General features: G+C 44.3%; 1 protein-coding gene across 23 annotated transcripts in view; it reads right to left on the bottom strand.

The window, feature by feature from the left end:
• Positions 1-25830, bottom strand: part of MEGF6 (multiple EGF like domains 6) — a 231718-nt gene that overhangs the window by 40934 nt on the left and 164954 nt on the right. For 22 of the 23 annotated variants that reach the window (XM_039509411.1, XM_039509408.1, XM_039509409.1 and 19 more), the window contains 6 exons: positions 10533-10658; positions 9475-9597; positions 8552-8674; positions 5770-5907; positions 2303-2425; positions 1034-1156 (listed from right to left, as the gene is read on the bottom strand). In XM_039509411.1, coding sequence (XP_039365345.1) covers positions 1034-1156; positions 2303-2425; positions 5770-5907; positions 8552-8674; positions 9475-9597; positions 10533-10658 — 756 coding nt within the window. The remainder of the gene's footprint in view (positions 1-1033; positions 1157-2302; positions 2426-5769; positions 5908-8551; positions 8675-9474; positions 9598-10532; positions 10659-25830) is intronic. The other variant, XM_039509421.1, reaches the window with a different exon arrangement.

Genomic DNA, 25830 nt, shown 5'->3' with positions numbered 1-25830 from the left:
AAGGCCGCCATCTCAAGCTGCCGCAAAGGGACTCTTATCTTGTTTGTCATTTTAGTTTTTATAACCTAAATATGACAGAGCTACCTTGACATTTGCAGTACAAATATTCCTTTCAGAAGCTGAAGTGAAAATTGGTTAAAATTTAAAAAGAGAGCACACGCTAGAGTTTGTTCACCCATTTCCTGACCTTTCCTGGCTTTCTCCACAGTGCTTCAGCTGCTCCCATGAACTGTATAACCATAATTCATCAGAAAACCCCCTGCAGCCTATAACAATCTTAATGGAAGACGTATGCCTAATTCCCCTAAGCTGTTTGGAAATCTCAACCCTGCCAGGAGGAAAGTCTCTGCGAAAGCAGGGGAATAGTTCTGTCTGTGTTGTTGTAGGCTGCAGAGGTATTCCATTCGGTTATGATAATACAGTTCATAGTAGCAGTTTGTGTCAATAATGGAGCTGTGAAGAAGCCAGCAAGGGTTCAGAAAGGGTTTAATAAATCGTAGCTCTGCCACCCAGCATACTTTCAAAGCAGCCTGGAGGATTTAGACTCAAGCCTTCCATTCCTTAAAAAAAAGGATGGGAGGGATAGCTCAGTGGTTTCAGCATTGGCCTGCTAAACCCAGGATTATGAGTTCAATCCTTGAAGGGGCCACTTAGGGATCTGGGGCAAAAATCACTACTTGGTCCTGCTAGTGAAGGCAGGGGACTGAACTCAATGACTTTTCAGGGTCCCTTCCAGTTCTGTGAGATAGGTAGATCTCCATATATTATTATTTTATTTTATGTACATCAAACCCCCCTAGACTGCTTTAGGAAATCTCAGATCTGGCCTCTGTGCAGTGAAAAATGATTGGATTATATACAAAGTTGCACAAGGAAATGACACCAAGTGAAAACCATGTAAGGGAAGGAAAGGGGTATATATATGAAACCCTTGTTTTCACTTGGTATTGTTTCCTGTTGAAGATTTAATACATAAATAGCTTCAACAGGAAATCACACACACACACACACACACACACAAAATGTTTCTTACGAATACAGCTCCTCCGGTCTTCATCCAGTTTGTATCCAATCTGGCAGCTGCACTGGAAGGACCCCACCAGGTTCTGGCATGTGTGCTCACACTCACCGTTATTTGAGGAGCACTCATCCACATCTAAAAAATATACATGGGACTATATCTACATATGCAGATAAGAGAAGTGTCCAGTATAGATCAGAGATGCCAAGGCATACATAGAATTCAGAGACTGACAGCAACTATTACTATTTCTGCCCAACTTTCTAAAATTAAATCAATTTTGTGCTGAGGGACGTTGCAGGGCTGATAGAAGTCTTCAGGCTCCAGAACTGTTTTCACCACATCGCAGAATGGACTAGAATCACTTCTCCTTCCCATCTGAGGTATTTATTTATCCTACCAATATCTATGGATAAACAGACCATCTCGTTTTCTGTCCTGTTCAGCCATGCAAACCTACCAACATTTATTTTACATTGAACAAAGATCACACAAGCAAGTGAACCACAGATATTTGAAAATAAGTTTCCCCAGTTTTAAGAATCAGCCTACATATGCTGGGCCAGTTGGATCAATTTAATCTTCCAGCTAATAACATCAAATGGGGCTGGATATCTGTGCTAGTGACAAAACAGATCATCATCTGGGAATGGAAACCCCCAAATCCCTCCCATTTACTGTATTCTGACTGGCTAAATGAGCTACTCAGAACTGATGGAAAAACTGACATTCACTGGGAGAAATAATTGGAAGAAACGGCCAGCTGTTTGGGGCCATGTGGAAGAATTTCATGTCATCTCACTTCAGAGCTTGCATTAGTCATTATCTTCCTAGCTATAGATTTGCAGATACATTGGCATTTGCCTGGGCCACTCCAAGGCCAAAATTATTAGGAATACTGGTCTGTTACATGCAATACAAAATGACATTTCTATGAAGCGTTAGACGAGATGGAACCAAACCAACTCTCTTCAACTTTGGAAAATTCTGGGTTGGATCCAAACTGTGCTGTTTAGCTGCTACTATGTTGCAGCTAATATCTGTCTTGCTTGCGTGTTTCTTTGCTCCTTTTCCCCTACTAAAAACCTATGAGAAATCAAAAATAAGCCTTTAAATCTGACTTAACCTTTATTATAAGTTCCATGTAATTGTAAAACCAGGCATAACAGGACTAGTGGAAGGACCAAGACAGCCACACCTGTAGCTGTCATAACACAATACTGTAATGCAGAGGAGCTGAGCCAGGGTCTTTCCTCTTTCACCCACCGCATTGCTGCTTACCATCACATCCACAACCGTCGGTGTTGAGCCTGTATCCAGCATAGCAAACACATTCATAGCCGCCAGGATAATTGTAACAGTCCTGCTGACAGCAATGAGAACGAGCATCACACTCATCGATATCTAAAGACGGAAAACAAAGCCCATCAGCTAGCACAAATCTGAGAGTTTCTGCTTTGCAGAAAGCTGACACATGCATTAGTTCAGGCCTTTCCATTTCTAATTTGTCTGATGAGCTTCCTTCTCTGGCCTGGGATTTTGTTTAAAGGTAAAGTGCAGAGGTTACAGAAAAAGGTCTGCATCCTAAAATCAGTAATAGAAACTATATGCCATTTTAGAAATCAGCAATAAATATGTTTTAAAACATAATATCTGCACATCATTTTCCCTTCCTTTTGCAACAGCTGACAACTTCATACCCACTAAATTAAAGGAGGCACTGCTGTCTTAGGTGCAACAGCGTGAGCTGCTGTGGGCCACACAGGGAAACCTGAACCCTGGATCCAGTAGATAAGGATGAGAAAGATAGAGTCAACATTTCTTCTAGAGATGTAACTATCCATCTGGATTATTTGTTGGAAATCTCCATGAACTTCATGTTACTCATACAGGTCCCTAAACAGTGTAGGATTTTTTTAAAAAAAGCATTGGTGTTTACCTTCCAAGACAAGTTGTGAATCTGACTGTACTTGGACAGTGACTCAACATCCATCATTGTAAGTAAACTAGGGAAGGAGTGGGGTCTCGTGGTCAAGTACAAGGGACAGGGAGTGAAAATTGCTCAGTTCTATTCCCAGCTCTGTCACTGACTCACTGTGACCTTGAGCAAGTTTGTTGGAGCATGATTTTCAGAAGTGATGAGCACTTGCAGCTCTGTCTAAAGTAAAATGTCAGGTCCTTAATCACTACGGAACTCAGTTTACCCATCTGTGAAATGGGCTGAATACCTACATATTTCCCAGGGGGTTCCCCAGTAAAGGGCTTTGCTACCTCCAGATGAAAGCTGGGAGTGAAGAAGATTATTATTATTTTGTTATTAAAACTTGCCAGGGAAGAACCAACACTACTCAGGCCTATATCAAACAACTTGGGTGAGGCATTTATGAGCCTGCTGTGCAAAGCCAAGTTTAACTGCCACTTTACCTCTCTTTTGTCTTGCACTGTAGTGAGAGAGGTGTTATTATTGTCTCCAGAAACCTCTAGAGAAAGGTTTACTTCTCCAGCTGCTCTTATGAGGACTTCCTCTTGCTTAGCTATGCGAGAGGCAGAGCTGGTACTCCTTTCAACTAAACCGGTGATGGCTTGTCCATGGTGCCTTATTTCAGAAAAAGAGTGAATCTGTTCATTACAGATGGTGTTGTGAACGGGAAAGTGATCCCTGAGCCCAAATGAAAAGAAGAAGCACCAGAACCAGATTTGAACCAGATTTGTATCCTAAGTCATACGATAACTGGGACTTTCCAGTTCCACACAAATAACTTTTATATGGATTCAGTCATAAGTTATTTCCCTATCATCTGTCACCACCCTGTATTCTTCCATTTTTGCAGATAGTAGATAACCTTCTTCCTTTATCTCATACATTCTTGCATTATTCAGGGCACACAGTACCATACGTATGACTGATTTGACAGAATACATATAGGGTTTCTTAACCTCTCTCTGAAATCCCCTGAAGGATCTAGGCATTGACCCAGCCAAGCTCATACTCACCATACCCAGCTGAGATACATCCAAGATTATCTAAGTTTAAACACTGGACCCAGACCCACAGGAAATACCTGTTTAAATTTATTGACACAGGAAATGCCTGGCTACTGAGCATTACAATACATTTCTACTAGGTTAATTGCCAAGTGGCACACGGAACTACATAGTCTGAAGTGAAATGCGCACATCAAGATTATGGCATTTATGTACTGAGAGCTCAAGCTGCATTTCCTTCTTACCCAGTGTGAATACATCCATTCTACACCCAGATGGACTGAGTGATAGATTGCTGGCTGGTCCGTCTCACCCACTGATACAGTCAGTTGTTTCAGTAGTGTTGCCACTGAAGCAGGAGGAGAGAGGCTACATTTCCTAGTCCATCCCCTCCAGGACCACGTTTATGGGTACCCGAAATAAGTCACAAGGGGACGCCAAAGAGGAAAGTGCATCCCCAGCCACAGGCTAACGTCTTCGTTGCTCACAAAAAAGGAACGAATCTTCTGTGTCCTTCAGCAGGAAATGCTTTCCAAGGAGCACTAGTTTAGAGTAAGCAGGGACTCAGCCACCCATAGGTGCTGCTCTCAGCCACATAGCCCAGTGGGTCTAAAGCATTTTCATATGGCGGAGCACTCCTTAAAAATCAAGATCCTTTTGTGAGCACTTCCCCTCCCACAATCCTGATCTTTCACTTTTCCTGCAACAACCACTATAGTGCTAGGCTAGAGAGAATGGCAGCATTCAGAAAATGTAAAGGGATTGATACGAAAATAGATTCCCATTAATGTGATGGGTGCAGCTGCTTGAGTACAGCCCTACATTGTATTGGTGCTGTTTACATCCCCTCCCTTGGTGGAGAACAGATTAATATTAGATCTACCTCTGCTGCCTGCAGCCCTCGCCGCTCAGATCTCTTCAGGTTACTCTGCTTTTTAGTTCTGCCCTCCATGGTGTTTGCTGTCGCATCCACAACTTGGATTGCAACTGAATTTACAGAGATGACCAGCAAAGACAGATACACAGGAACTATGCACAGGACAAAGTGCTTGGATTTGTTTGGCCAGAAAAGCCTCAGGAGATTATAATAGCAACACATTACAGCTACAGCTTGAAGTTGGAGGTGTTTCACCATTGGAACAGAAGCATCTCCATGGACCACAACGTGAGATCAGTGCATCAGTAAGAGTCTCAACTGCTGAGAAAGCCACTACCGTCCACTTCCACTAGAGGTGCTGTACTCTGTATAGTACTTAAGGAGGACTGGCCATTCAGATTTGAACTGGCTGAAGAGTCTGGATTTTATAATCCCTCCTTGCAAATAAATAATAAAAAGAATTTTAAAAACCTACTAGATTATCAAGTGCACTGTCCTGCAAGAGCAGGGCACAGACTCAGATTCGGGCAGTATCAGAGATGAACAGGAATGGTGGTTACACTGTGGAAGAGACAGCATTCCGTATTTTACAAAAGTGCTCTTCACTGATCTAAGGGTTTTTTTTTACTATCAATATTTCAGTGCTTTAATATAAATGCATACAGTGTCCTGAGGAAGGCACCAACCCTCTTTGCATAGATTAGAATCTTATTCATAGCTCAGCCAGCACAGACCCTCCCCAATTCAGAGTTGTCTAAACCACAGCAGGACCATATGGACACGCCAGCTCCTGTGGAGCACAATGAAGTCCCCTGAGTTCTAATGGAACAATGCATCACTCAGCACACAACGGAGCCATCTCCGCAGGGCAGACTGCTTCCCTTACCAATGCAGGTTTTCTGGTCCTCATCAAGCTGGTAGCCAAAATTACAGGAACAGACAGGGCCGGAGCTGGTGTGATGGCATAGATGGGAACAGCCACCATTGCTGGCCTCACAGCTATTCACAATCTCCATCTCTATCCCTGGAAAGCAAACAAACGTACTGTATGGCTATCTATCAAGCATCTTGTAACATTCACACAGGATTTTTCCAGGGGATCATGGCCGAGCCATCTCTGCCGCACCTGGATTTACAGAGCCACATTCTGGCAGGCACCCAACATTTGGGATAACAGACTCCCAGAACAAGCAGGCTTTGTTGCATGCACATATTATGGCTGTCTATGCACAGCCCTCAGGATGAATAAGAAGAGTAGGAACAATGTGCAGGAGAGAGAGGCTCGGGGTAGCTGTAGTATGTAGAGGCCACTGCTAGGAGAGGAAATGATGCACAAACAGATCACACGCAGTTCACAGCTCCTGATCCCAGGCTATCCCCCATAATATCCCTGCACAAATCCTGTCCTGGACAAACTGTGGGGCAGCCTCCCTACAACCTTCCAAACGGTCTTGAAAAGGGGCAGAGAAAGCCCACTGCTTACTCCTGCTGCTGACTGCTGATTTCGGACATGCTCCAGCACATGCTGCCAGCCAGAATCTGGCGCATCACCTTGCTGTAGGTTCTGCACAGAGAGTTAATGACAGCTAGAAACTGGAGCAGCAGCAGCACAGAGCTAATTACAGAAATATTCAGATTCTGATAGCTGGGAGAGTTGGCGCCACTCCTTGTAATGCTGGAAGAAACATGAGTAGCAAACAGATACATGAGTTTTTGCCAAATTATATAAAAAAGGTTTTTAATTGAGCTGATTTATGGCCAATATGAAACTTATTAATTACATATTTTAAAATCAGGCTAGCTAATGAAAAGCTTTACAAACACAAAAGAACGTGTTGCCAGAGAGGATTTTGGCTCAGATCCATATATCGCTTCAAAAGAGCAATTTTGATACTTTCATCAGAAAATGACGTGATGTTTTTCTTCAGCACTTGTCAAATCCTGGGATGGGAGCATGGAAAGCCATGAATGCTGCCCCTGCATCTCTCCTGGCATCGGGCAGGGAGCCATGCCCGTGGGTAGAGGGAGGGTTTGTCTTTCACTCAGATCTCAGAACGAAATGAAGAACATTTTATTCTTTTCCCTTTGCTGCCATTGTTGGAGCAGTGAGGGGGTTATGAAAGGCAGACCTGCTTAGAGAAAAATGTTAACCATGTAGCCTGTGAGGACACTTGAAGGAGATTAACACCACAAACAGCACTAAATCGGGCCCCTTGCTGGCAGCCTTAGTAGAGAAGCCAAAGCCTCAAAGAGCTGCAGAGACTGAATTAATCTCTCACTTCTAGCAGTGGTCATTTCAGAACAGGGCTGAAGCATGCCAGCACGAGGCAGTGTGTGGGGGTGAAGCTTGCACTGCCGCTGCCCACAGATGTACTGCTTCAGTCTGGCATCTTTTACCAGTAATATTTACAAACAAGTACCAATGTGAATAAGAAAGCAGCTAGGCATTGAGAGTGGTCCAGATCTTTCAAGTCACCTGCGTGCCATTTAGCAGCAGAAGCCATGGGAAGACTAGATTCTTTGCTGGGACATTCACAATGCTAAGAGAAATTAACTGGGCAGAGCCACTACTCCCAGACTCACATTTACCTTTCTCATCTGATACTCCATAAACCTACCTGCTTTAATTTCTTATCCCTGTCCAAGAAAGGGAAGGAACATTGCTAATTTAATACAAAACTACTGTGCTCAGGGAAATATCTTTATATGATCTGTCTGTGAGCTGCAAGGAACTATACTAGTGGGGAAACACCAGTGTTATTTTAATAGATAAATGGGGTACAGCATCAGTCCAGCTCTGCACGTCACTCTCAGACCCCATCAGTCAGAGTCCTACTCTTGTAAAGACATTTTTAATGTCAATATCTAAATCACAGACAAGAGCAGTAGCAGCAGGAATGAAGGTTGAAGGATGGATCTCATATCGTGTTGTTTCTTATAAGAACCGATAAGCCTGAGGGAACCCTACTACCCCCAGTCCAGTGTACTGCATAGCTGACTGGCAGGGTATGGCAGAGAACAGCTAGGGTAAGCAAGAACACAGGTAGTGACAAAACCCAACATTAATGCATTTGCTAGGGGATTAATAACAACAAGGACATCTATGGTGGTTCTTTATCACGTCAGTAATGGACAGTAGAGCTTTACGTGCCAGTGACTTCTCTCTGGGCAATTAGCTATCCCTGCTGGTCTTCATTAGCCTGATAAAGAATTTATGTGCTTCATCATTTCATAACTTGAATGTCTCTTTTCTCCCTAGGAGGGAATCGATGGGGACACATTAGACCAAGTTTTGCCTCAGTTACAATTCTGCAATTTCACCATCTTCAACTTGGGGAGGACAGAGAGCAGTGGAGTTTGGTCCATAGTGTATTAATAGCTGTTTAAAAACAAATCAAAACCACTGCAGGCAGTTTCATGATACCTTTAAAGACCCGGCACAGCTCTTGTCATGGTGGGAGAATAAGCAGTCCCATAAACTTCCCTTGAAAGATGCCACTGAAAATGCCTAGGATTCTCATTGTATCAGCTCACATAGAACAACAATGGATAAAGGTTTGTCAAGGATTACCTCACTGTTTACTTTCCTTCCCGCCCCCGCCAAAACCAAGCTCTCTCCCCTCATTGTCTGTGGGTTAGTGAGCCTGGGCAAGACGGTCAATACTTACTGTAGCACTGCTTGCCATCTTCCCCCAGCTCATACCCAGGATTGCAAGTGCATTTAAAGGAGCCGCGGGTGTTGAGACAGCTGTGCGCACACACGGCCAGCCCAGTCGCACATTCATCTACATCTGCAAGAGAAAGACGGGCAATTACCAAAACCAAGCAGAGCGGCTCTGGCAGCGGAATGGCCTCCAGAAGGAGCACAGCTCCCTGCCTTTCAGTGTCTTCAAGAGAGGGACGGTTTGTGGGGCTCCTTTCTGAACTGCACACAGCAGACTGGCCTCTTGTCCCTCCTGATAGATAAAAGCTGGAAATAGTTGCATGATGGAGTTAACTGTAGAGTGGAGAGGTGTGTGTGTGGGGGGGAGGGGGGAATATGGCAAACATCCATTGTTGAATCGGTTGCCACATGTCTTGTGCACAGCTAGGAAATGCGTATGATTATCTTTGTACTGCACTACTGCATTTCTGGAAGAAGAGATCACTGGCTCAAAAGCCTACATTGGTGGGAATAGTGGGCTGTACCCTCTTCTTTTCCAAAACCTCAGACTCAAACCAGAGACCAAGCATTTCATTTTTGGTGTTTCTGACTTTTTTTTTTTTTGGGTGATTCCTTACATTCCACTGCACCTCCCCACACACTGGTGTCAGGACTATAAGCAGAGACACCAGCAAACAGAAGGGCTGGAATCAGGAACTATTCATCTGTTCACAGGAGGCTTCCAGCCCCGTTGCTAGATCAGTGAAGTATGGCTGCTGGCCAGATTTCAACTTATCACAGGAAATCTTGGATGCTTTCCTGAGCTGAACCTCTGGAAAAGCGTAAGGCTCATTTGTCACTGTGTTAGACACTGACATTAACAATACCTCACAGAGCAAGACAAGGGTTGTGTCTCTCTCTGTGCAAGCTGCATTGTGGGTACTGTACCTTCGCAGGCCTTGCTGTCAGCTGCCAGTCTGTAGCCAGGGTGGCACTCACAGTGCACTATTCCACGGCGATTTTGGCACTGGTGCATGCAGCCTCCATTCCTATTGGCACACGGGTTCCTCACTACAGAGACAGAGCAGGGGCAAGTAAACATCATTTCAAACAGATCCTCTCTCTTGCTGGCATTAGCCTAGTGGAAGAATAAGGTGCCGAGTGTTCCTGGATATCCAGGAGAGACTCGTTCATTTAATGCAATCCATCAATACAAGAGAGACACTCCATTCCTGGGAGAAAAGCTCCTCATTTGCTGTAGGACTTCCCTGGACTTGGCCCAAAACACAGAGTGAACCCTGAACTCTTCTGGGGACTCACCGGAGATGCATTTACCAAGCAGTTCCCGGCAGTGCATGGCTATCCCACAGGCTCTGTGCGCAAACTGTCAGATCTGTCCAACTGTCACAGCATCAGCTGCCCCACAAGATCCCAAAGTACTTTACAAAGTTTGTAAACTCTACCTACATCAAAGTCGCTTCCCCGATAAAGCGCAGCAGGGGAGGCAGGACAGCCTTAAATCTGTCATAGGGCAGGAGAAAGTGCAGGGGTTTCTGTTCCACTGACACATTGCTGCTCCTTCACTTCCTCAGGAGAGCATGTCCCAATACAATTTCATTTGGGTTGGCCAGGCTCCTTTCTGCTCTTCCTCAGCTTCCAAAATAATTCCCAGAAGATGTCCAAGGCAATATAATCAGCAGAATTGGCACCAGCTTTACTACAGGGCAACATCCCAATCTGATCTGCTTCACATCTGAACATGCAGTTGTGGCATCCCCCTGGTTTGTGTTCAGTTAGCTAGTCTCTAAATCATTATTAACCGTTTCACATCTGGTTCCTCTCTAGGAATGTGAGTGGGAACATGGGAATAACAACGTGGAACTCCTGCAGCACTGGACTTCCTTTTAAATAAATCTAGCTGTGGTTACAACCTGGGAAAGCAAAGACAAATGAGAAGGAGTGCCTCTGAATTCACAATTCATTCCACGTGCTCAGAGCAGACTCACGGACACAGTGCTTGCCATCCTCCTTCAGGTGGTAATTGTACCGGCACTGGCACTGATGCTGCGTTAGGGTCAGCTGCACGCAATCATGTTCGCATCCACCATTGCTGACGGCACAGGTGTTCACAGCTAGGAGAGCAAAGGGTGAAAATGATTAGAGCAGACTGACAAACAGTATGCAAGCGTCTGCTTTGCGAGGGCCAGGGCAAAATACAGGCACCAATATGCAGATTTACAACTACAGCAGGAATCAGACTGGCTAATAAGAATTCCAAACTCTGGAGTATATTCAGTCCTGGCATAAGTGGAGGCAGTTCCTGGTGAATCTTTAAACTGTGCTATATAAACACCGATTGTTGTTGTCATAAGCACCTATTCTGTATTCAATACACAAGATACATGCTACAATATTGTGCTATGACGATACTCTGGGCTGTCCACCCAGACCCAGGGCACTGTTCTTCAATGATGAGAGCAACTTTATTCAGCAGCATGAGTCAGCATCTTTAACACACTGTTTATTAGAAATAAAGATTTCCCAGTACAGCTCCCAGCTGCTCCTCAGGGACAGGAACACAGGCCAGAACATTTCTGGCTTGGATTACATAATCTAAGGCTAAATTCAGAAAGCTACATGGGAGGGAAGTTAACGACTAGCATGTTTGCTTTATAAACGCTAATCCCTCCCTAGCAGGTGGCAGTGTCAGAGGGCAGGGACTGGGGACTGCTTGTTTATAACTGAAACTCTTGCAGTTGTGCCCAAAGACACTGACTACAGGTTCAGTAGCCCAGCTAGTTCAAGTCAATAATTACTGTTTACAGTGAATGGCCATCTACGGCCTAGTCAAATGCTTCCTCGTGACAAAATGAGATCGAAAATTAACTTTCTGGACTGGACACACACAAAAGACACTCTGATTACACAAGATGAGGCCAAGAAGTTATGTCACAGACTCTGCTGGAAACACCTAGGAATATATGTTCTAAGCCACACCTGCACATAAATCCTGCATCCTAACCTCCCATTTGCTGCTTTGAAAATGTGACCTCTACACAAAAGTTAGCAGACTGGTTTATTCATTTCACCTTGTAACTTGTGTTATAACTATCAAAGCCACTTAGCTGTCTTCTTGTTAACACAGAGATGTAGAGAAATGTGCTGACAGGGAGTAGCATCTAGTGGTTAGCACAGGAGACTGGGAATCTGGCTTCTTGAGTTTTGTTCTTGGCCATGCCATTATGTTTCTGTGTGGCCTTGAGCAGGTCACTCCAACTCTCTGTGCCAAGGAACTTTGAATAAACAAAACAAACCCATTCGTATGACCTGGGGTAGCAGGCTGCCTCCACGAGGTGCCTGAATTAGCCTTCTCCCCACTATGATAAATTATCCTTGAAGAATAACATAAGAACATAAGCATGGCCATATTGGTCAGACCAATGGTCCCAGTACAGATCCTTGGGCGACCCTCCTAGTTACCTCTCTCCACTATGACCATTTATTCCTACCCTTTCTTTCCTATCTTTTAACCAGTTACTGATCCATGAGAGAACCTTCCCTCTTATCCCATGACTGCTTACTTTGCTTAAGAGTCTTTGGTGAGGGACTTTGTCAAAGGCTTTCTGAAAGTCCAACTACACTATATCCACTGGATCATCCTTGTCCACATGTATGCTGACCCCCTCCCCTCAAAAAAAAATTCTAATAGATTGGTGAGGCATGATTTTCCTTCCCAAAAGCTGAGTTGACTCTTTCCCAACATATTGTGTTCATCTACATGTCTAAGGATCTCTAAGCAGTAGTTGAGCTGTAACAGGTGATGATGCACATAGTGGTGCGTGGTCAGGGCAGGTATATATATAAGCAAGCAAGAAGTAGGCTAGAAGAAAATAGTAGAGAAAACAAGCAGAGAGGAGCAGAAAGGTCTAGGCTATCAGGAAGGTTAGTTCAAGGGGAGGGAGAAGAAACTCTGTAATTAAACAAGGAGGAACAGTCTTTGTTTTAATCCTGAGCTGATGGTGTCAAATCTGAGATGAACTTGCTGCTGGTCAGTCTCTCTTTGAAATCTGCCTGAGAAGTTTTTTTTTGCTGCATGATGGCTTTTTTAAGATTTGTTGTGTTTTTCAGAGATGTTGGAGTTCTCTCCTTGAAGTTTTTTGTATGTTTTTTGCCAAATATCTGACAGGTTTTTGTTTCATTTTATGTGGAGACTGTCACTTTGGTCCATTTGTACATAGCAGAGATTGCTTGCTGGCATGATGGCGTATATTATATTTGGGGGGCATGCAGGGTTAATGGGGGTTGATGGGTGTGGGATGGGGTGTTAGGTCCTGTGATGGTGTGTGGTGGTGATATGTGGTGGCTGTGATGGGGTGGTTGGTTGCATGGATTGGATTGCTTGGTTAGTAGGTTGGTGTGTTGGTGTGAGTGGTGTATGTGAAGTAGAGTTGGCAGTGTTGTGTGGTGTGTGTGGCGAGAACTGGTTCAGGTTGGGCAGGTGTGGTGTGCGAAGTGTGGTGTCCAAGCCAGGGATAGAGTTGGTGGGATTCGTTGGAGGGGTGAGTTTGGGGGACTGATGGATGATGTGAGAGGTTGGGGTCTACTGTTTGTTTGATGGGGTTTGGAGTTGTTTCTCTTTTGGGTCTCTTGGCACGTCTGGCTCTCTTCTCTGGGTTTCCTTCTGTCCTTGTTTTCCTATTTTTTTTTTTTGATGTGATGTGTTGATGTTTTTTTTTGTTTTTGTGGTGTCTGAGGTAGGTCTGTCTAGAGGGGTTAGAGGGTTGGTGGCTTGCTCAGTGCTGTGCTGCAGATGTGTTGTGTGTCGTGTGTGGAAGGTGAAGGAAGGCAAGGCAGGAGGTATGGTCGGCGGGGTAGTGGTGGGTGGTGGTGGTGGTGTTGCACACCAGCAGTGTAGTGTAGTGAGTGGTGGGTGGAGTGTAGATGGTTCCAGGCTGAGGTTGATGGTGGATGGAAGCTGATGTTGATGGTGTGGTGTTTTTTTCTCCTTCTCTTTCTCAGTCCCCCAGAGATGTCCAGATGGTCAAGATGTCAATAGTAGAAGGGGCGTGAGTGGGAGGAGCTGAGAGAGAGTGTTCAGGTCAGCCACATAAAAAAAATGGCATATTTGTGGGGCCATGGTGGTGCCCATAGTGGTGCCACTGAACTGGAGAGATATATCATCAAATCAAATGAAAAATGTGTGTGTGTGGATAAAGGCACAGAGCTCAGCAACTAGTTGTGCTGTGGCATCATCAGGGATACTGTCTGATCATTCTGTCCTTTACTATATTTTCAACCAATTTGCTTGATACTGAAATTAGGCTTCGTAGCCTTTAATTGCCAAGAGCGCTTCTGGAACCTTTTCTAAAAATCGGCATTACGTTAGTTATCTTCCAGTCCTCTGGTACAATGGCTAATTTAAGTGATAGGTTACATAGCAGTTCTGCAATTTCATATCCGAGTTCCTTCAGAACTCATGGATGAATATCATCTGGCCTGGTGACTTATTACTGTTTAATTTATTGATTTGTTCCAAATCCTCCTCTACTGACACCTCAATCAGGGACAGTCCCTCAGATTTGTCACCTAAAAAGACTGACTCGGGTGTGGGAATCTTCCTCACATCCTGTGCAGTGAAGACTAATGCAAAGAATTCATTTAGCTTCTGCACAACGGCCTTGACTTCCCTCGTGCTCCTTTAGTACCTCAATCACCCAGTGGCCCCACTGTTCGGCAGGCTTCCTGCTTCTGATGTGCTTAAAAAAACTGCTGTTTGCTTTTGTCTTTTGCTAGTTGTTCTTCAGATTATTTTTTGGCCTGCCTAATTACACTTTTGCCCTTGACTTGTCAGAGTTTCTATTTTACTCAGTAGGATTTTACATCCAATTTTTAAAAGGACGTCTTTTTTGTCTCTGTCTCTTTTACTCTATTGTTTAGCCATGGCGGTAATTTTTAGTTCTCTTGTTGTTTATTTTTATTTGGGGGGTATACATTTACTTTAGCCTCTATTATGGTGTTTTTAAAAAGTTTTCATGCAGCTTGCAGGCGTTTCACTCTTGTAACTGTTCTTTTTAATTTCTCTTTAACTAGCTTCCACATTTTTATATAGTTCCCCCTTTTGACACTAAATGCTACTATAGTGGGTTTCTTTGGCACTCCCCCCCCCAAGGACACTAAATTTAATTACATTATGGTCATTATTATTGAGCAGTTCAGCTATTTACCTTTTGGACCAGACCCTGTGCGCCACTTAGGACAAAATCAAGAATTGCCCCTACCCTCTTGGGTTCCAGCTGCTGCAAGAAGCTGTGATTAATAGTGTCTAGAAATTTTATCTCTGCATCTCATCCTGAGGTGATGTACCCAGTCAATATGGGGAGAGTTGAAATCCCCCATTATTATTGGGTTTTCTGTTGTTGTTGCCTCTCAAATCTCCCTGAGTATTTCACAATCACAGTCAACATCCTGGTCAGGGGGTTGGTAGTATATTCCTACTGCTATACTCTTATTATTCAAGCATGGAATTTCTATCCACAGAGATTCTACGGTATAGTTTGATTCATTTAATATCTTTACTATATTTGACTCTAGGCTTTTTTTCCCACACATAGTGCCACACCCCTACCACTCAATCCTTAGCCTCTCCACTGAGATGAACAAGGATACTAACAAATGTTTGATTGGATATGTGAACATCTTTTCTGTAATAACTGAACCGAGAAACCTGCTCATTTCTTACAGGCAACCAAAAAACTATCCAACTGCACTGACTTTTGATCACTACACACCCAGGAGAGATTAAAAGTGTGTGTGGGTGGGTGGGTTGGGGAGGGAGGGCATTACACATCACACTTTAGAGTTGTGTGTGTGGCTGGTCCTAAAAATACAAGCTATAATGGAAACACAGAAAGAGTTCCCATCGATCAGTTTGCAGAAGAAATTGCTGTACCAATAGGGAAGAATCTTATGAGGGGATTACCACAGTCCCTAACTAAAAACACCTCTTCACAAACCAGCATTGCTCAGGTAATCACAATTCTTGAGCAGCCTCCGAAGTATCGCTAATCAGTCAACCCTGGAAAGCTAATGCCAATAAAACTCCGTCTGTTTTTCACGGGATCCCTATGTTCCTATAAAGTTCTCTTCTGTAAAAACATATGCTTCTCTGGCAGACACCGCAAAGTTCCAGCTCACTCATTTTTAAATATTATTATTTTACAAGATAATTGCAATAGAACAACATGCAGCAACAATAGCACTTAGAATCCCCAGCTCTATTTATCCCGGGATCTCAAAGGGCTTTATAAACATGAATTACTGAAGCCTCTCTATCCCCTTGGTGGTACACAGAAAAACAAACATGACTAACCCCTGAATGGAGTGGGACTCACATTCTGGCCAAAACTCCAAGTGAACTGAACCTTTGGGAGGTTCAGAAAGTTTGTCTTGCCCTTATTAGGCTGGGGATACTGAATCTCTCATTTACTCACCTTTGGGTGCTCTACACCAGTGGGCCGCGAGCAGGTATCTGGGGGTCCACCAAGCAGGGCGAGCACTGGACTCGCTGCAGCCCAGCGCAGAAAGCCAAAGCCCCTCACATGGGGTTGAAACCCAGGGCTCTGAGCCCCACCACTCGGGGCTGAAGCTGAACCCTAAGAAATGCAGCTTCGCGGGGGGCCCTGTGGCAAGGGGCCTCAGGCAATTGCCCTGCTTGCTACCCCTAATTCCAGCCCTGGCTTCAGAAAAACAGTTGTTGTGACACAGGTGGGCAGTGGACTTTTTATAGCATGTTGGGCAGTGGAGGGGGGTTTAGAAAGAAAAAGGTTGAGAACCCCTGCTCTATACCTCCTCCTTAGAAGGTATGTCGGGTGCCCCTCTTAGCCTGAGCTGAGGTGTTGCAGGACGCCTCCCTCATCGGACTGGGGTAGGAGTGCTATAAGGCCTCCCTTGGCCTCGGCAGTGGGGGAATTCAGCGCATATTGCAGTTGTAAATTGATTTTTCATTTGTTATTTATCGCTCACTTTGAAACACAAAGACCTTCTCCTATAGAAAGGGTTATGAACAGCTGGAAAGAAGGTCAGAGGACTATGCCCAGAAAAAAAAGGCTAAGAAGTTATATCAAATGACAACTCTTGGCGTTTATAACTTGTAAGTCAAATACAGTATAGCTCTTTAGCTCAGCTATGAAAAATGACCTCCGAGGTTGGATGTTTACGGTACGGAAACAGACCTCTCAGACTTGTTCAATGCCTTTCATTTTCCCTCCTAATTAAACCCATTTAACCTGCACCTTTTTAACGAACAGTTTCTACTGTAGCAAAGTAGACTGATGAAATACTGAAAGCGATTTGATTAAACCAGTATATTTTTTACCAGAATGCTAGCGAAACCCCAATATTATTTACTGTGCAGACATTTGATCCAGGATACACATGGAAAACCCACAAAAATGTTCTGATTTTTCTACAAACAATTCTCCAAAGCAAATCTGTTCAAACCAGAGCTCAGGACCTCTCTGATGCAAAACAGTTTGAACTTCCATTTGCATCAAGGCAAACATGAGTCTCTGATTAACTAAACAACATTTTTGGGAATAAACAGGGCTGCCCAGAGGAGTCAGGGGGCCTGGGACAAAGCAATTTCGGGGGCCTCTTCCATAAAAAAAGTCACAATACTACAGAATACTATATTCTCGTGGGGGCGCCCTGCAGGGCCCGGAGCCTGGGGCAAATTGCCCCACTTGTCTCCCCCCCACGGGCGGCCCCAGGAATAAAACTAACTTCATTGGGTCAAAAATGTTGCAGAATGCTGCACGGCACTGGAGCAAGAACAATCAGCCTGGGTTAATTTTCCTGATTTTTTTTTTAATTTGTTCTACTTTGACAGAGGCAATAGAAGTAGTTGGCATTACTGAAAAATTATAGTTACATTACTTGAGTTATAACAGAGCTGGGTGGTAGCCATTTTAGATGTTCTGGTATATTAAAATGTTTAATAAAAACATATTCAAAATCTCTATAAATAATGCATTTATAGTTCTGGTGTTTTTTTAAAATCATTAAAATAATGCTAAACTCAGCCAGTACATTCCTCCATATGGGAGAAACACAAGGCCAAAGTTTAAAATCCAACACATCTTAAGTCCAAAATAAGCTCACAGTATGAAACTATTCCTTAGAGTCTGGGGTCTAACTTGCCTTCGTGACCCATCAATGCTATACACCAGATTTTTAAAGATTTAAAACCTAAAGTCAAAGTTCTTGTTGGCTTTCAAATGAAAAAAGACATCACGCTGTACTGCCAGCCCAGGAGAGGGACGTCCTCGAAGACAGCCACACAGCAGCAGCAGCATGGGCAGCAGCTGTGCAGGCTTCCCAAAGCAGATGTGAAAGGACCACTTCTGCAACTAACAAAACCAGGTTTAATCTCCCACGTCCATTTGGTCCCTAGCCTTTCCATGGAGACTGACCAACCAGATGCCAAGTGCTAGCAATTGTGATCATGGATTTTTGAGTTGGGGACAATCATCCATAATGAGGCAAAGTGAAACTTCCAGCATATCACATGTACACCATCCAAGCACTGTCAGATGGCAATGACTATCCGTCACGATAAAGCTGGGTTGGACACAAGCAACTAGTGAAATGTTATACATCCCATTACCAAGCGACTGACCAGCAAGTCCTCCTTGACAAAGGTCTTTTAGAAGAAAGCCCTTGTAGGGTGACCAGATGTCCTAATTTTATAGGGACTGTCCTGATATTTGGGTGTTTTTCTTATATAGGCTCCTATTACCCCCCACCCCGTCCTGATTTTTCACACTTCCTGTCTGGTCACCCTAAGCCCTTGGAACCCTGCCACCATGTCTTTGCCATGGGGGTGGCGAGGGATAGCTCTAGTGGTTTGAGCATTGGCCTGCTAAACCCAGGGTTGTGAGTTCAATACTTGAGGGGGCCACTTAGGGATCTGGGACAAAAATTGGTCCTGCTAGTGAAGGCAGGGGGCTGGACTCAATGACCCTACAAGGTCCCTTCCAGTTCTAGGAGATAGGTATATCTCCAATTATTACTACTATTTATTACTGGAACCAAATATGACATGAGGATGGGCAGTGAAGTGCCCTGACACCTTACTGCAAAAGCCAACTCAAAATGTTTGAGGAGAACTAATAAGCAGAAGCCAAAAGGTGAAGCAGCAGGAATGTTGGGATCTTACAGGTATTTTATTTTCTCTCATTCTCCTCCCCACCTCTCCAAAGTTCAGTACATTGTGTTAGCAAACTTATTGTTAAAGACTAATAATCCCATCTGAGCCTCATACATTCTGACAGTGGACATGCTGACTAAGGAACCCTAGTGTTCTATTTGTGTTAACCATGCCGGGTACTTTCCAGCCCAGTACAAGTAATAGGAGCCAGGCGTCATTCTCTGGCAAGAAGCATATGGACAAGACAGTGGTGGTTGGCATCACTGGCTATTCAGCACGAAGTAGTTTATGGTGGAAAGGATCAAAGCAATAACATTATATTGCTTTTAATATATACCACCCACATTACACTGGATAGCAGCAGTGCTCTCGGATGCCAGCATTAAGATATGCTAGGAAAAGCAGCAGACTGGTTTAATTTAAGCACAGGGAATGGCAAGAACTAAAGAGTAAGAAGGAAAAAAAAAGAGGAAGCTGTTTAAAGGAAGGGCCATTTAGTCCTGGGCCTCCTTAGGATGCTGTCTCACAGAGCAGTGAGTGAAGGCTAAGACATCATTATGGGTCTTATCTGAATTAGTAATCCCTTTCTTTACAAAGCCACACTAAAACAAATTTCCATTCCCAGATGCTTTCCCTAGCTGACCCTTTCTGTGACAATGCTGCCAAACCCAGTGTTATATTGTGTATCATGTGGATTTGTGTGAGAAAAACTCGACAGATTTTCCACAGATGATATTTCACAGCTTTAAAAGAGACCAAATTACTTCCACCCTCTCTGCCTCTAAAGTGAGTTTTGTGTTTGGGAAATGTTCTGGGCTGACAGCCCCAGAATCCGAGGTCCCCAGCTGACCCTGAAACAGATACAGCATGGACAGTGCCAGTGTTTGCCGCACACGGAAAGCCATGTCTAGTCTGATAATAGAATGGACTGAAGCAACTGGCAAAGCAGCACACTTCAGGCTCATGCATCTGCAGCTGAAAGTCAAACCGAGCCCTTGTGGTTACAGGCAGCAGTTCTCCTGCAGTCTCGGAAGCGCAGATGCCAATGGAAGCATCTCCCTTGAAGGTCACTCCTCCCTATCTCCCAGGGACCAATTTCAGAACAGAGGGGTAAGTGAAAAATCCAACTCCCATTCATTCACTCTCTAGATTACCTGCTTAGACTGCTCTGTATCCCATTTACCAACCCTGATTCAGCTTTGATTCAGCAAAGCACTTAAGCAAGTGCTTAATTTATATGCCTAAAGTTAAGCACATTGTAACAGGGTAGCTGGCCCCTTAAATGCAATCAGGCCCAGCTCCCCTGTTCCAATCCAGGTGTAAAAAGCAGGGCAGGTCTACCTCTGGGGAATTATAAATGAGGAACAGCCCAAAGGCATGTGACAATTCAGAGTCCCGAGAGGGAGACAGAAAAGCCAAGGGCTCTAGAGAAGCAGAGAGCTCAGGCAAAGAGCAAAGCTGGGCTGATACCTGCAGGGAGAGAATGGCACTGAAGGAGGGAGCGGTGAGAGTTTCCTAGTTGGGCTGGGGAGCCAGAGATCAGGCTGGTGAAAGCAGAAGGCAGAAAGGCAGTGTGCAGGGGTCACCTACAAACTTCCCCAGGCTGGACAGCCATGGCCCGAGAGGACTGAGAGCAGCAGAGGGAGATGTTTGCTGGCCCTCTGAGCCAGACAGGAGGACCAGACAGGGCTGGAGGCTGGGGAATGATAGAGGGGTGAGCCCAACGATGTCTCTGGGCAAGAGTGAGAACTAGACCCTAGACTGAAAACGGGAGGAGAAGTGCACTCCTCCTAGAAGGGCTGGAGTGAGGCATGGTGAGAGATGACAGGCCCATACCTGACAGTCTAAAGAGATGCCAGAATCTAAAGCAAGACACGAGAGCTGCACCAGAGCACCTGAGCATGGTAAGAGATGCCATGGCAGTGTCTGATGTGCTGAAGGTTTACTGAGACTTGAAAGATTCCATGTGCTGTTGGGATTGTCTTGGGGAATTCCAGACTATGGTTGTGGGAATTCTGCCATTAATTAACCCTGCAACAGGCTACTTGTACTTGGCAATCTTGTGGGGAGTTACAAGGGAGTGCCATGGAGGCAGTCACCCTGAGACACACATGCTTAAGTTCTTTGCTGAATCGACGACTAATGTCACATACCTTCTTAGCAAGTTGGTGGCCAAGGCAGAAACAGAACCTGCAGCCTTGACTCAATAGCCCCTGCTCTCACTTCTCTCTCTCTTAGGCACTATTTTGCTTTCAAGTCCAGCTGACTTGCCATCAAAAGTAACAGGAAAATGCTTAAAACACAAATGCAGCCAATCCAAGTAGTCAGAATGGGGGTTCACCCCCCTAACTCTTAATACAAAACCTTCAACTCCAAGAAATCTCTAAGTGGTAAACACCCCTGTGCATAGTCAGGGTTAAATTTTCAAACACATCTGTCTAAGTTGGCCATACAACACACGGGATTGAAAAACAAAGCTCTAGGCAATGGCAGCGCATGCACTGTGTGTGCAACTTCAGCAACACACAAAACATCAAAACACAGTCCTTCCATCCAATCAAATAAATCCCTGGTATACTTGATATTTCTTCAGCTAACATACTCCTAATGATATAAATAGGGATAGATTGTGTAATCGAAGTTCCAACAATCTCCAGAAACATGCTGTGTGCTAATAAGGACCATCTCTGCTTCCCGGGCCAAAGAAAGCAATAGGCTCAAAGTAAATCCCTCGTTTTGCAATGGAGGCCAAGAAAAAAAAGAAACACGCTCTGAAACAGTATAAAAGGACTGAAAGATGTTTGCCATCCCCCTCTTCCCATCCATTTCTGAGCCCGGGACAGGAGGTAATTTCAGGATAATGTGCCGACGTTCTTTTCTTTAGCAGAAATCTCCCCGTTTGTTCTCCCTTCCTTCTGTAGTGAAGCTGCGTCACGCTGGGTTGTCATATTTCAGCAGCAGAAAATGTGCACAACGTACAAGAATTTCTTGCAGCCTTGGTACAGATCCCGCAATGAGCTGTCGGCAAGGGTGAGACTCTGTGCTTTCCTGTGCTGTTCTAAGCAGCACACACACATCACAGCCCCAGGAAAGTGGAGGGGGGTGGGGTTAACAGCTTTTGCACTTTCCCAATTCTGGGGTGTTCCATGGCCTCAAGTGACCCTGGCTGAATTTAGGCAGCCATCCAGGGCTGTCTGTGTCTGCTCATGGGCAGCAGTGTGGCACAGAATCTCCACAGCACTGCCACTCTCACCCTCACTTTCCATAGCACCTGAGCCAGGGCTTGTAAAGGGGCCTTCGGAAGACACCCTGTGGCTTTCTCTCCCTTGCTTCCCGCACCAGGGGAATTGTCCCCAGGCCTTTCGGGCCCCTTTGTCCAGTGTATACAGTGAGAGTGGGGTCACAAGCATTTTTCTAGGGGAGGGAGGATGCCTGGTGGAGCAGGGGAGGGAGAGCCAGGAGTCCTGGGTGCTATTGACTCTGCTACTGTCTCACTGTGACACAAATTAATTCATTTACACTCCCTGTGGGCAATTTACCCATCAATAAAATAGCTTTAATAAGAGGTTGTGTTGAGAGGCACAATTGTGAAGTGTTTAGAGAACCTTGGAGGAAGGATGCTAAAAAGGGCAAAATATACATTTGAAATGTAACTGTGTTACTTAGACAGCTATAAATATTAAATTGCTGGGCATCTCATTATGTTATTTCCTTTGTAAAATCTTTTCAAGACATTTTACATGTTTCAGAAACCTAAAAGACAGGATTCTCCTCTGCTTTGCAACTTGCCTCGTGATACATACTTGTGCAAAGTACACAGGTGTGAACAGCTACAGGAGGCACAAGGCATGGGAAAGAACGCAGCTAAATGTTTCACCTGGTTTCTACTTCCTGCATATTACGAGAAAGGATAGGAATATTCATCACAAACATGTAAACGTAACCCAAACAAAGAGCTGAAGTTTTCATCCTCTGCCTGTGCTACCCTATTTGCGGTGTGAGCTCCGCAAGAGGTTTTGAACCTTCAGAGTTAACAGCAAACCAGCCTCCACTAGGGGGTTTTTGGAGACAGGATGTGCTTTAGTCAGTGCCATTGATGAATCAACAGCTTTGTGGGTTTTGTGGTGATAGGAAAACATTCAGAGAATTGGATTCATGGGTTGACATATTTTAACTAGAAACTTTATAGCACGATACTCTTTCTGTCTCCAAAATACTTTCTGGCACTGCATTTCTGCTCACAGTATTGCCAACAGCTTCCTAAAGTTAATATCCATGCTTGACAGTGGCTCTGGACCGCAAGACTCCTGGGTACCTCGGCTCAGAGCTCCGTTAGGAACCAATATATGTTCCATGTTTCCTTCAGCAGAATGGAATATGAGGGAGCCCAAGGGGGAGGGATAGCTCAGTGGTTTGAGCATGAGCCTACTAAACCCAGAGTTGTGAGTTCAATCCTTTAGGGGGCCACTTAGGGATCTGGGGCAAAATCAGTACTTGGTCCTGCTAGTGAAGGCAGGGGGCTGGACTCAATGATCTTCCAGCTCCATGAGTTAGGTATATCTCAAATTATTATTCATTCTTTGTTTCATTATGGTCCATTTTCTATAACTGCAGGAATTTTGTGCATCAGTTGCACTGAGACTTTTCTGTGCTGCAACTGAAAGATATCCCACACTGAAATGCAGCCCATGCACACAAAGAAGTGACCTGATCCCACTTACTCTGCACAGATGAAAATCCCATGAACTCAAGGGGAGTTTTGCCTGGATTAGTACAACACTACTGGGCCCAGGTCATTCAGAACGTCACTGCGATGCAACCCGGATCTTCCTGCTCCAAAAGCACAAGCTCCTACATATCTGAAATATGGGAGAACTTCCTTCAGCAGCGAGGCACTACAAGGTCTATGGCACACAGCTGAAAAGTTCTGATTCCATCCAGTAGAGTGCAGTGGTACAGACAACATACCCACATATAGTGAGCAGTTCATTACAATAGGTTTCAACTGTGGTTATTGTTATACAGGACACTGAATGTCTTGGCAGACAGCAACTAATACAACTAGAAAACATTTCCACACCAGTTAGATAACTCAATTTCCTAATTGCATCTACAAATGTAGCTTGCTGTACCCTTCTTTAAATGTGTGTCCACACAAGCATCCAATCTTGGGGTGCGGCTCTGAACCAGCTTCCAAATCATGACGTTTGCCTGCCATGGAAAGGATCCACCATATGTGACCAAAAGTGTATCTGCTGGATTATCACTTAATTTGGTCTTTATGCTCATCTCTTTCACTCAGTCACATAGTTCCTCTACCTTCAGGTACACCTAGCCTTGCAGACTTTCACTTATGCGAGAGAAATTTTCTCTTCCCATATGGCGCTAGAACTGGGGAAGAGTTTGTTAAAGAAGAAAACTAAAGAATAAATTAAGGTTATTGTTAAGTGAGGCCTCAGGTCTGTTCTGCTGCAGACTACACACTTTCCTACAGCCCTCGAAGAGCCAGCCCTGTAATACTTGTCAAGAATGTTGGTTTAATAAAAACCATGTGATTGCAAAGATCAAGTCATAGCAAAGCCTCTGACTTTGCAGGGTAAATATTTATCTAGACTGAGCACTGGCAGAGTGAACCACTTTCATGTACTTGTGAAAACACCACAGAAAGCAGGCACATGTTCAAGGACCAGGGATTATTGTAAAGTGACCCACTGAGTGAATACCGGCTTGATTGCTTGCATTTTCCAGACTTCACTGTGTTATCAGTCTAGGTATCAGAGTGCGGTGAAGGAACAGGAAGCCTCTGCACAGTTCCCTGGAACATACTTTGCCTGATGAATAAATCTTGGGAGAAACAGTACCCCTTGACCACCTCATGTTCACAGTGCAGGGTACTTTCTGTGGGTTGGTTTTTTTAATTGAAGGCATGGACTATTGTATGTTTAAGTGACTTCTGCAAAGTCAAAACACCTCTCAACACTGCAGCTCAGCGGCTGTTCGTGTCTATTAAAGTGCTGTCAGCAACTGGATAGGATACAGCTACTAGTACCAAGAGAACCACAACACAAAGTTGATGGGGTAGAAACCATCCACCAAGCAACAAGCATAGGAACAGACACACTCATTTGGCATGAGCATTCATGGCAGGAGCCAAACGGAGGCCTAGGAGTGAAGGGAAGGCAGAGTCACAAACACAACCTCATTTATTGCACATGGAAATAAACTCAATTTCTCTACTCCATTCTGAACTTTGAAAAACTCCCATATTGTCAACTTTGATCCTATTACAGAGTTATAATAAGTATATTGTACTTTCTTCTATCATGAAAATGTGTAAGGCCAAAAATCATCAAACCTAAAATGAGAATGCTGTATTTTTATAGCTGTTCTGGTGGTGGTATTTTTTAGAAACATTAATTTATTAAATATATAGTGTGGAGGTTCTACAAGCTCTCTATTCATATTATAGGTGATATTCTAGATGTACTTTGTCACAGAGATGCAGACATGCTGGAATAATGTCAGGTCCTGCCAGCCCTGAGCTCCAGAAATCTTAGAAGCTACCCCAATACCTCCCATTAGGTCAGGTTTAATGAATGGGGACACCTTAATTCTGGTAGATGAGCTTCAGTACCATGCATCTTATTGCTAATCCTTCCTGGGAAGATTAATGCAGAGCAGTTTTGCAGCCTGCATAGGCCTGATTGGATTCCCACTGGAATTTTTTTGCATAGAGGGTGTGGAAAATCCGTTTCAGTTAACTGAATGTTTCAGTTAATGATGATCATCCCTCATGTGTTTTCTTTTGATTTTGGGGGGCCTTTGTGACTGAGAGGTTAATGCTTCCAAATGGGAGGGTTCACTTTTCACTCTATAGTATTCTTCGTTCAATGAGTTAGAACAAACAGTAACACTTTAGGCCACAGAAAGGGAATTAAACCCTTCAGGTAACAAATTTATCCCACAGGTAACAGCAGCATATACATACAAATGGATGGTTATTGGTTCAAGTGGTTACAGCAATGGACTGGGAGACACTGGCTTCTTGTCTCTGTCTGCCATCCCTTTGCTGTTGGATTTGTCCCTTGCAACACGAC

This window comes from Mauremys reevesii, linkage group 21 (genome assembly GCF_016161935.1).
Source record: "Mauremys reevesii isolate NIE-2019 linkage group 21, ASM1616193v1, whole genome shotgun sequence".
In the NCBI taxonomy this organism is placed as follows: Eukaryota; Metazoa; Chordata; order Testudines; family Geoemydidae; genus Mauremys; species Mauremys reevesii.
This window is presented reverse-complemented; position numbering and strand designations above follow the sequence as displayed.